The sequence below is a fragment of the Ictalurus punctatus genome, chromosome 7 (assembly GCF_001660625.3).
Source record: "Ictalurus punctatus breed USDA103 chromosome 7, Coco_2.0, whole genome shotgun sequence".
Lineage (NCBI taxonomy): Eukaryota > Metazoa > Chordata > Actinopteri > Siluriformes > Ictaluridae > Ictalurus > Ictalurus punctatus.
Genome location: NC_030422.2, coordinates 30153481 through 30165582, shown reverse-complemented (window position 1 = coordinate 30165582; position 12102 = coordinate 30153481). Strand labels below are relative to the sequence as shown.

The 12102-nt window shown below is 41.8% G+C and overlaps 1 protein-coding gene across 2 annotated transcripts; it reads right to left on the bottom strand.

Annotated features, from left to right (window-relative positions):
* Positions 1-2018: 2018 nt before the first annotated feature.
* Positions 2019-10609, bottom strand: tada1 (transcriptional adaptor 1). Of its 2 annotated transcripts, none has more exons than XM_017472301.3 (8): positions 10328-10609; positions 9872-9963; positions 6863-6928; positions 6604-6704; positions 6286-6501; positions 5976-6127; positions 4251-4407; positions 2019-2600 (listed from the first exon to the last, which is right to left on the bottom strand). In XM_017472301.3, the coding sequence occupies exons 1-8, from the start codon at positions 10420-10422 to the stop codon at positions 2448-2450; spliced, it is 1032 nt and encodes a 343-aa protein (XP_017327790.1). In that variant the 5' UTR covers positions 10423-10609; the 3' UTR covers positions 2019-2447. The 2 variants fall into 2 exon arrangements, with proteins under 2 accessions (XP_017327790.1, XP_017327791.1); XM_017472302.3 differs by having other exon boundaries at positions 6604-6701.
* Between the last annotated feature and the right edge of the window lie 1493 nt (positions 10610-12102).

Genomic DNA, 12102 nt, shown 5'->3' with positions numbered 1-12102 from the left:
ACAGATCGTGATTATATCTAATCAATCATAGTGCGGACATTCTGCTAATTCTTATTCCTTCCACCGTATAGAAATGTGAGGTAGAACCACTAAACATTACCCCCCACACACACTACAGCGTGTGAAATTCTAACCAGATGCAGTTTTGCACTCGCCCAGGCGCAGAGTCCGAGAGAGAGAGAGAGAGAGAGAGAGAGAGAGAGAGAGAGAGAGAGAGAGAGCGCAGGAAAGCCGTCACTTCTGTTTCTGTGGTTGGGGTAAAAGGAGAACCGACACGCAGAATAAGAAGCGTCTTTTTGCTTAAGACCCGATTCTTGGCGGTGATTTCCCTGGAAGCGACGTGACTTGGACGTCAAAGAAATTCAGACCGCCTCGAATCAGCAGAATAAAGAAATCAAGTGCAAACAAACGACATTACAGGCCCACGGCAAAAACCACGGAATGGCTGCACTTCACCGGGCCGTTTTACTCCGTAGCGGATAAACGAGTCGCGGACGATGACGCGGAACTATTTTTTGTTTAATAGCTGAACATTCTGGCTTCATGAAACATACCTCAGACAAATTCAATTATTTTAATTAACGGCATTTAAAAATAAAAATAAAAAAGGTACAAATCAAGTAGAGGAATTAAAAAATAAAATAATATGGATAATGATCACCCGGTAATTTGCATTTCTAAAACAAACCAGCACGAATCGAAAAATGCTCATTAGTGTGCAGTTAGTAGAGGAAACATGGCCTCGACAAGAGCGGCGTCGATTCGGACGACGGGAGAGGATTGTAAAACTCCGAGGAGATGATGGTCGGTCGTTCGCAGTCAGCCGTGTCTAAAATTAGGTGCGGATAGAAACGGAATGATCAGGGTTCTCAAAATGAAAACGTACGGGTCGACCCGAGGGAGAAGCGTCGGGAAGGAAAACTCGAAGCGATACGCCTTGAAAATAGAAAACGCACGACAAAACAGGACTCGGTGTCTGTGACGGAACCGGAAGAAACGGGCCGGATGAAATGGGATTTACGTGTAGGATGGAAAAGCCAGAGGAAAACCAGCACGAGGCAGTGCTGCCTAAAGAGAAGAAAACAAGGTTCCAGTGGGCTAAAGGGAAGCGAGCGTGGAGCGCGGGATGAAAGTGATACTCGGTGAGGAATCTGCGCCGGCCGCGGAGATGGCGCGGGAATGATTGCTGGTGCCGTCCTAATGAAACATTTAGTGGACACCCCGCTCTACCACCGGAACCACAGCCGCCCCACAAGGACCTGGCCCGAAGGACCAGGAGAGACCACAACAGTCAGGTGTACATGAAATTTTGGGACACTTTTCTCATGATAGGAAAAAAGAAAGGTTTTGTCGTTGACGTGGTCAGAAGAATCGTTCGGGATGATCGCGCGTCTTCGCTGCAGAGTAAAGAGCGTTCGAGCTTTTCTTCAGGAAAGGCAGATCAACTCGGTGACGCGGCCAGCAAACGGTCCGGACCTCAATCCGAGTCAAATTTATGGTGGGAGCTTAAAAAAATTGGCTCGGTCGTGCAAAGCTGATCCATCACCCGCTACTCGAGAACGCTGGAACCGGCCTGATGGAGGAGATTGTTTTTCATTAGTGAACTCCGTGCCTCGAAGAGAAGAAACAAAAAAAGCGCCAGAGAAGGAGCAACAAAGTACTAATTGTGTTTTTTTTTTTTTCTCTTTGTTGATGACTCCACAATTTTTCCCCTCTACTTGATCCGGAAGAAAATATGCCATTCATTAAAATCATTTCGTTTAACTTTTGAGGTTTTGAGGTATGTTTCACCAAGCCCGAATGCTCAGCTATTACACAAAAACGCCTGAGTGTCAGATCTCACATCTGCGATTTGTTTATTTGCTACCAAGTAAAAAAAATCCTCCAAGTTTGGTGATTCCATGCTTTTTACCAGGAGTGGTATTCTTCCTGCGCAGACAATAAGAAGATTAAACGAAGTGTGTCTTGTCTTAGCCTTCACCTTCCTAGGTGGGCGGGATTAAATCCGGAAGAAGGAATGAGCACCAGACGGGCTTTATTTCCTGTATTTACAAACCTTTACAGTGAAAAAAAAAAAAAGGTATGTGTGTAGGAACGTTACTTCATAAACATATTTACAAAAGTGATACAGATATTATAAACTGTCCAGAACGTTAGCATGGACGCTAGCTATGTAAAACCATAACTGGACCATGAGTAACAATTCTGAGCACGGAAGGCTTACTGTGACATCTAACTCATTATAATAATAATAATAATAATAATAAAAAAATGAATCAGTGTCCATGTACGTAATTATGCAGTCATGTGCAAACCCAGACGAGCCGATTCAGACCGATATACCTACAAACCATTGAAATAAACTGTATTATTCTAATAAAAGGATCCGGAAGTCCACACTGTCCATAATGACGATCATACACGGTCCAGGTGTGCCCCCTCGTGTCTCAGCAGAGTGACAGGCCCTCCTTGGCGGCCAGCCGCTGCCTGTGGATGTTGTCCTGCTCCAGCTCCTCGTGACTCGGGTGCCAGAGCCGGGCGAGGATGCGCTCCATGTTCAGGGCGTAGACGGTGTGAGACGGCATCGCGCTGCGGTGCACCTGACCACAACACACACACACACACACACACACATCAGTTTCCACGACATCTTACACTTCATAATGTTTTGTCTCTTCTCCAACAGAGCTCTCAGTGGAATTTACCTAAAATTTGCAAAAGGTCAGCGTTAAGTAAATGAACCCACCCTGCGCACTTCGTCTGTTTAGACGTTCTAGAGAGAGGAGACTGAGAGTGTTTCTTAGTCACCATAAGCTGAAACTCCTGATATGAAATTCAATTCGATTTGATCCGTACAGCGCGTTTAACAACGGACGTTGTCTCAAAGCAGCTTTACAGAAACATATAAACACAGGATACGGATTTTAAGCGTGTGAGTTTATCCCTATTGGGCGAGACGGTGGTGACGGTGGTGAGGAAAAACTCCCCGAGATGATACGAGGAAGAAACCTTGAGAGGAAGCAGATTCAGAAGGGAACCCGTCCGCATCTGGGGAACGACGGATAGTGTGAGAGTAAAAGAAAGGTCATTATGGTGTGGTAATTGCAGTCCCGAGGCCATCGCAGCAACCGTAGTCCCAGCAACCACAGCGATAATGTCCTACCTAATACATAGTGCCTAAACATTAGGACACACTAGTGCAGTCGCTTGTCAGGTAGGCGGCTAAGATTAAGGTTAAGTAAAACAAACACACGCATTTACAGTTTATTCTCCCCCTCCCCCACCCACCCACAGACCTGTTTACACCTCGCAGGTTAAGGACGTGAGATATGAGAAGTAAGATAGAAACACTTTAGTGTATATATCTATTAGAGATGCACAGAATTGAAGCATTTTTGAATCTAACCTAAAAACTCTCTCTCTTTTTTTCTTTAAGTTAGCTTTTTCTTAATGGTTTTAGCCATTTTGTATTCAAGTCTGTTGTGTTTTTATCGGTGTATAAAGGTGCTATACAAAAACAAAGTTCATTATTATTATGATTATCAACACAGGACAGAACGTGCTGAAATATGAAAAGAACGCACGTCGGGGTGGTGTGATGCCATACAACACAGGCTACTACCCTTCTCTCTCTCTCTCTCTCTCTCTCTCTCTCTCTCTCTCTCTCTCTATATATATATATATATATATATATATATATATATATATATATATATATATATATATATATATATATATAAAATGCTATATCTTCATAGGTCAGGAGTGTGTTATTCCACTCATACCACAACCGATTTGCCAACGGTTCCAATGTTTAATTAATTGACGCATGAATCATCATGCATGTTTAAACAGTTTATAGATTCAATGTTGTGGAACATCCGAGAGACGGGTTACTCCCTGTTCTTACTTATGTTACAGCGGTGATGAACGGTCGTTCCCTCTCCAGCTACTCTCTCTCTCTTTCCTCTCTCAGATCAGATCAGATCGGATCTCTCTTTCTGTCTCTCGCAAAAAAAAAAAAAAAAAAAAAAAAAAACATTCTGCGGTCCTGAACTCAAACATCACAAGCACATTTTCATTCTTTAAAAACTAATTGCTCTACTCTGTGAAAATATTATGTGAATATAGCCTAGGGCATTACGGGGTGTAGGGTAATACACCACAAAATATCACGCCAGACTATAACCGTGATGTGTGTTTTCACTGAAATATTCCTCCCTGAGTGAACGGAGAGATTCAGACATCACCTGTAGAGCCTCCAGGAGATCGTACATGCTGATGGGAGGCAGGGGGGCGGGGGCACTGGAACCAGAGCAGGCCAATAGGAAAGCAGCTTGCTGCTCTGCATCGTCTGGAGACACCTGAGGGGGCGGAGCACCCGGCAGCGAGGCACTGGGAGGGGGGCTGCGAGTAAACAGGCACACGACTATCAACTCGCTGCACAACCAAGTAAACGCACAGTGCCCTCCACTAATATTGGCACCCTTTGCTAAATATGAGCAAAGAACGCTATGAAAAGTTGTCTTTATGGTTTAACCGTTGGATCTTTTGTTTAAAACAATTCACAAAAATACTCTGCTCTCATGGAGATCAAACAACACGGGTTTAGAAAAAAATAATTAAAACGTCTTTCTTGAATATATTAGTGGAGGTCACTGTAAGTTTAATATACATGCTCACTACATGGTGTAGAAAATAATCGCTGTCCTAGAACTTTACACACACACTATACACGCAGGTTCATAAGTATTTGGACAGTGACGGTTTTTGTATCTTGGCCTCTGTACACCACCACAATGGATTTGAAATGAAATCCTATGTATAAAAACTAGGTGAAAATAAAGGGATGCACGTACTGTAACCATGACAACAATAATGAAGTAAATTTAAAAAAAAAAAAATTGCACTGCTTTGTATCTGATAATGAGGAGATCCAGACTATATGGCCAAAAGTATGTGGACACCTAAAAGCACTATATAATACATAATATATTTACGGATGTGAATTAGAGCTCGAGCGACAGTGGATTTTACCCACTGCAGCTGGTATCCACCTGCCGATAACAGATTAACTGAGCGATAGTTTTTAACACTTATACTGAACAAAAACTCAACGCTCAAATTAAAATAAATATATAAATATTAATGTACCCTACCCGTCAAAAGTTTGCGGACACTCGACTGAAACGTTGCTCGTGATCTTAAAAAGCTTTTGATCTGAAGGTGTGTGATTAAATGTGTGAAATCGGTGTCGTAGACAAAGATATAATCGTGCCGACGTATTCGTTTCTTCCGATAGAAAACTAACATTTTATTTACAAACAAATATAGTTTTAAACGGACGACTCGGAGTGAAATATTCCGAGAAGCAGCCGATGAGCGTCAAAAAAAAAAAAAAAAAAAAAAAGCATCTCGGTGAAATTCCTCAAGAAATCGGTCGAGAAAATGCCAAGAATACATCTCTGGAAATTCTCGGTGAAAAGGGCGTCTACTTTCAAGATGCTACAATACTAAATAATAAAGATGACTTGATTTTTATTTTAAAATGGGGAAAATAAAAATAAAGAATGGGCGTGTCTAAACTTGACCGGTAGTGTATGTTAACCATTAATAAATATTAAGGTAAATAAAAGATCCAAACTGAACCAAACAGTAACACTACACAAATAACAATTAAAAATACAGACAAAATGAATTTAAAAAAAAAAAAACACTTCAAATAACAACAAAATTAGTCAGCGATAGTTTGATTTCGCCTATAGAGGCCGCTCTCGTACCGCATAAAGACACTCCAGGGAACAACAACTACTGGTGTGGATTTTTGCTGATAACCGATAGTTCCAGCAAACAGTTATCGGTGCCGTTTAGTCGGCAAATCCGATGATTCGGTCGACCTCTAGTGTGGATAGGCAGATTGTGAAAAATCTGACCGTCTCAGGACACTAAAAGCTAAAGACGGTGAAGTGACTCACTATTCGGTGACGGTGTGGTACGCAGCCAGGCTGTTCTTCAGGTACGGCTGCGGTGCGACGTCACTGCCGAAGGCGTACTGGAAACGTCCCTCTCTCAGACGGTAGGCTCTTCTCCGAGACACCACTGCGGTGATGAGGTCTTTTAAATGCACCTGAACAACAGGATGGATAGTTAAGACAAACATAATAATAAAACTTATTACGCTTAAGATACACTGCTGTACATTTATTTTTGAGCACATACAGAAACATATCATAGCTGGCTGGATTGTCCCAACCAGAACTTACTGATGATCAAACACACACACACCTCGAGAGCGTACACGACAGTGCTCACGGCGTCCTCGGTGACGTTGTCAAGGCCCATCTCGAAGGCGGTCACCATCATGCGGGCCTCCAGCTGCCCCCGCGTGGGCAGTAAGAGCGTGTGAGCGCTGAGCTTCATCATCTCCTCCTCCTCCGTTCCGGCCTCGCGAGGGCTGAACGTCTGAGCTCCACTCAGCGGGTTCTGGGGCTGGAAGCGATGCTGGACAGAGACAAGCTGAGAAGATCAGTGGACACCACATACAAATTTTTTTTTTTTTTTTTTAATTAAATGAAATAATAAAATCTTGGCAAAAGGACTTACGTCGAATTTCTGGCGCACGGAGGAAAACTTCTTTTTGCCTTTTGGCTTGGTGGGCTTCGAGGCAGAACCACTGGACCACTGCAGCGAACCGGGACCCTCTGCTGGAGAGAATAAAATAATAGTGAAAGACTACACACACTTGATTAAGTTTCTCTTACGCGAACATTAAACACAAAGCTAAGTGGAAAAGAAAAGTCTCCATTGAAATATTTACTTCACAGTCGCTTTAGGCTGATGTGCAGTGCGTTTTGAATCATACCTGGTGTGGACACGATAATCTGGCAGCGTGTGAGAATGGCCAGCAGGAAGTCATTGTGGATGTGAACTGCGAAAGGGAAAAACAAGATCATGTCCAAAATGGCCACAATAATAATAAATAAATAAATAAATCCTATGACCTTCACCTACCACAAGGACGTATAAGTTATGTTTCTTTTTATCCATCATATAGACAGTTCATCCTGTCGAATTCTAATCTCTGATTGGTCAGAAGGTGAACAGCAGCTCACAGGTTTATATTAAAAGGTGCAGTACACAAATTATTATATTTTTTAAATTCCGTACTTGTATAAATAACCTAGAATATATGTATAATATGATTTAAACTTTTTTTTTTTAAACCATCAGATTAAGCCGTGGACTTGGCAGAAGTTTATTAAGTCAGTGAGAAAACTTGTTTGTGTTTGGATGAGCCTCCCGTCAGTCATTTTATAGACACGGTGCTCTAAGCGCCAACTAAGATCCTGGAGGCGGAGCTTCGTGAGCACGGGCGGGAATGGAACGGGTGCTGGGACTCAAGGAGTAAAGAAAATCGTTCAAATGTCAAACCCACCTAAGCGTTAGACTGTTTGTGCGTCTCAGTCAGCCCCCTAGGTGAGGAATCAGTGTATGGCGTACACGAGTTGTGGCGCTGGTAAGGACCCTGTCTCACTACGCGTTGGGACGCCGATGACTCGGTTTCCGGCGACACGACTACGTACTCGCGTTGTAAAACCTGAATACTGATGGGAATGGAAGAAGAAAAAAAAAACCCTACAAAAGACTAATCTTACCTAATGCACCTTTAAAACGCTCGTTCTAATACGCTGTCGTTTCTATAGCAACAACTCGTTCACACGGACTTGTATGGCGGACGCTTGACATAATGCAAGCCAAATAAATAAATAAATAAATGAATGAATTGAATGAAACTTGTATACTCGTTGACGTGGTGACTGTGTTCTGTTAGGAGACCTTCATGTAACGTTTATGGGAGGAGTCTCCAGCACACATTCGAACGCAAAACGAAGCAAGCACTAGAACTGATTTGAATTCAAACGCGCTGCTGAAAAAAATATGACAGGAAATGCTCTGGGAAGAAGAAAAATCTAGTAGGGGTAGTTGAAGTGTTTGAAATAATCCGGGCGTAGTCAGTAAACTCGGGGATTGATCCGGACAGTGAACCGACAGCGGGGAACTGAAGCGCTTTACTAGCAGGTTCATGAACTCAAATGCATGCGAGATCGATCAGACATGTACATACACGCGATAGATTCCTAATATCACACCTCGCTTCGGCACAAAATGGTGTGAAAGCACGAGTGAACTTCAGTGAGGTGCGGTAGAGCGGGTAAGTGTGGACATTCCTTTCGTAAGGATAAAAAAAGTTCACTGCGCTTTGAAAGAGTGTACATGCCAGAGTTGGACGTAGGGCTTTACTGAATTCTAATGACTTTTTCCGAGTACCTTTTAAATGCATGTCATTCGATTAGTTACTGTGATTCTATATCTTCAGTGAACGGAGGCGAGACCGATCAGACAGCGTTTACAGGAAAATACACACGTGGAAACACTCGCGTCTCATTGGCTGACGGTCTCTCGATTCTGCCTAACACTGACTCACAGTCAGTGTGAGGGAAAACGGATATACGCCGATTTTGTTTTTATAACCAGTGTAGAAACTAGAACAGTAACGTCCTCTGACGCCGAGCAGGACGACAAGGCGTGTAAATGTCTACACGAGTTCCAGTTTACGTGAACGTGATATGAGCAGAGCATAAGGAAAGATAATGTACTCTTCATGGCACTGTAGCAGCTAAACCCATACAAGCCTAGTTAGAAAAGTTTTTCATCAGTCTGGTAATCTTACAAACAGTGACAACACTAAATCCCACTTTTTCCTACACTGGCGTGCGCTACAATCACCGAAACCACTCAGAGTTTCACTTTGTAGTGTATTTGTGTAGGGTCATTTGTGTAGTCATCTGATGACTTTTTACACGCAGTAATCGTTCAGTACGTTTACACGGACAACGATAATCCGATATGAACCCGATTAATAATCCGATATGTACCCGATTTAGATACTCTGATTAAGACACTGGCATGTAAACAGAGATTATCGATGACCTTAATCTGATTAAAGTCACACTCGAAGTGAACACACATGGAATTAAGACGTGTGGAATATTCCTGTTTTAGTTGCGTTACAGACATGTACACACCTTAATCACACTGTTAACGTCGTGTGAGAGTTCTCACCGCATTGTGCGACAGGACACGTACACACACGGCAGCGCTCGACCGTTTTACGGCGAATAAGAGAACACGGCTGCGTCCCAAACCGCGTACTTACCTACTATATAGTAGGAGAAATACATGCATCTCAGCTACTATATAGTAGGCAAGTATGCGGTTTGGGACGCAGCCGTCTATTAGCATATACAGCACGACAAATAATTAACCGCACTTGAAGCTTTCATGAGATTAAAAATAAAAACACCCAAAACTGTATACGGTCCCATAACGAAGACCAGCTGTACGTCGATACGTGAGATTCTGGAGGGAACGTCGGACGGCGTGGCGTGGGGACGTAATGCCGTGTGACGTTAATCGCTCTATGTTCTATAACATGTAACACGGGAACATGGAAGGAGTATTCTAAACGCGACTCATGTAAACACCTTAATCAGAATACTGTCTTATTCTATAGAATAAGGTCAATGATTAGATTACCGCTGTCCGTGTAAACTGTAGTGAGTAACGTAATCAGATTACAATATTAAAGCAGCGATTAGTAATCTGTACTGGATTATTACCCGACACTGGTACTTGCATTATTACACGCTTATATTATTGTTATATCAGTGGCATGAAGTGGTGTTAAAATGACAATAATATGGTTTATCGCAATTATTCCTGGGTCGATATATCGCGCAGTAAAAGTGTTTACAGGGACAGGATTATTCATGGTACGTGAAGTGAGTTTATTTATTGAATAAAATCTCACCATTGTCGTGTCCCAGAAGGCGGCGCGCCTCAACATCAAACTCCTCTTTACTGATTTTCTGTTTGAACCACAGCTTCAAATTCGCCCAGTAACTAATAAACAAACAAACAAACAAACAAACAATTAATTACTTGTATATAAATGGTGCATTAGAGATTAATACAAAGAACATTCAGAAACTAGAAGCATCTCCACAGTGTCATTTGACGTTTATGTAATATACTGTAGTACATTTATATTCATTTTGGAAAAGAAAAAGTTATTTGTTTTATTTTGAATTAGCCGGCTAATTATATTAGCTAAACAGGCAACTGAGCTAGCTAGCTAGCTAGCTGATTTAACACACATCTCATTCAGACTTAATGCTCTCTCTCTCTCTCTCTTATTAAGAAACCTTATTACGATTATGATTATGATTATGATTGTGAATTAAATCTGATGATATGAAACGCTCACTGCTTTATATTGTCCCCGATGGCGTCCGTTAAGTTCTTCTTCGCCAGCTCCAGTTCGCTCGCGTGAGCTGCCATAGCGACATCGGCACCTACCATCGAGCTGAACAAAAAGGGGGGGTGGGTGGCCTTAGAATAACGCTGAGGTTGAAACCGCACCGCTGTCCCGGAAATATCGCATGTATTTATGATATGTAAGAGCACGATGTCACCGTTTCGAGTCTGTAGCGTTGTCGTGCCACACTAAAAGAGATTTAGGCTGCTTTTACATCTCTGGAGAGAAAAAAGATCCACCGCCCCCTGCTGTTCAGGAGTGGTACAGCTCAACACTTCTCAGACCAGCAGCTCGCAGGTGCTACCATTTTAATCCAAAATGAAGGAAGCGGTTCATAATTCATTTGGAAAATAATAATAAAATAATGTTATCCCAATATATATATCTATATATATATGAAGTGACCATGAACATTGGTCACTCCATATAAATTAATAGCTAATATATTCTTCTTCTTCTTCTTCTTCTTCTTCTTCTTCTTCTTCTTCTTCTTCTTCTTCTTCTTCTTCTTCTTATTATTATTATTATTATTATTATTATTATTATTATTATTATTATTGGGCACATGGTGGCTTAGTGGGTAGCATGTTCACCTCACACCGCCAGGGTTGGGGGTTCGATTCCCCCCACTGCCCTATCCTGGGTTTCCTCAGTGTGCTCCAGTTTCCTCCCCCAGTCCAAAGACATGAAGGGTAGGCTGATTGGGCCAAAAGAGTCAACAAAGCAAACAAACAAAAACACCCCAAAACTACTCAAAGCAACTGACCATTTCCAACTGCAAATGAAGAAACCAGTTAAAATTTTCCCCCAGACTCAGAATATGATATTTAAACAAACTCAATGTCTTTATATTAAACCATGTGCCATTAAGATTTGCATCAATGCTACATGATCTTGAAAATGGATTATATTTGGATACGCATCACACAGCTAACAAACATTCAACTGTAGTAAATTTATCTCTATACGATGTTCATGTTTGTTCATTTATTTCATTTTTTTATTTATTACCATTTCGAGATGAGCTTTTTCACAAAGCAGGATTTCTCTGTTAACCTTCTTCGCATGATTTCTGATCGAATCACTAACTGAGTGGATCAATGCATGGACTCTCTCTCTCTCTCTCTCGCTCTCTCTCTCTCTCTATCTATCTATCTAGCCTATCTATCCATCCATCTATCCATCCATTTTGATATCTTTCTGTCTCTCTCTGCTTTGTCTTTTTCTCTCTCGTTGTCGCTGTCTGTCTATCTTTCTCCGTCTCTCTGCCCCCCCCCCCCCAATCTAATGTCCGATTTAAATCAGCAATGGATGTGGTCAAGTGAGCTCTCTCTCTCTCTCTCTCTCTCTCTCTCTCTCTCTCTCTCTCTCTCTCTCTCTCTCTCTCTCTCTGCCAGCAGAGGGCACAATAAGTTTGTGTAATTTTCCAATTACAATTTGGGTATGTGTGTGTTTCTACAAGTTCTCGAGTTCACTCACAGGGATCCCAAACATGTTCTTTTTTAAAGCAAGACATCACAATAAAAAAGTAAATAAACAGTGTGGGTTTTCCTGCAATTCGGTAATTAATTGGTAAATTATCCCAGTGAACACTGAGTGACCTCAAATGCCTTTGGACATCCAATACTGACGTAAGTAGTGTGATTAAAAAAAAAAATGTTATTGGTCCTTAAATATATATTTGGATATGCATATCTACATTCGGTTTAATATCTTGTACATAA

Coding starts and splice junctions, on each gene's coding strand:
- tada1 (XM_017472301.3), bottom strand. CDS start 10,422: ATGGTAGGTGCCGATGTCGCTATGGCAGCTCACGCGAGCGAACTGGAG. Junction 9,964..10,327: donor ATCGGGGACAATATAAAGCA/GTGAGCGTTTCA, acceptor TTTGTTTATTAG/TTACTGGGCGAATTTGAAGC. Junction 2,601..4,250: donor ATCTCCTGGAGGCTCTACAG/GTGATGTCTGAA, acceptor TGTTGTGGTCAG/GTGCACCGCAGCGCGATGCC.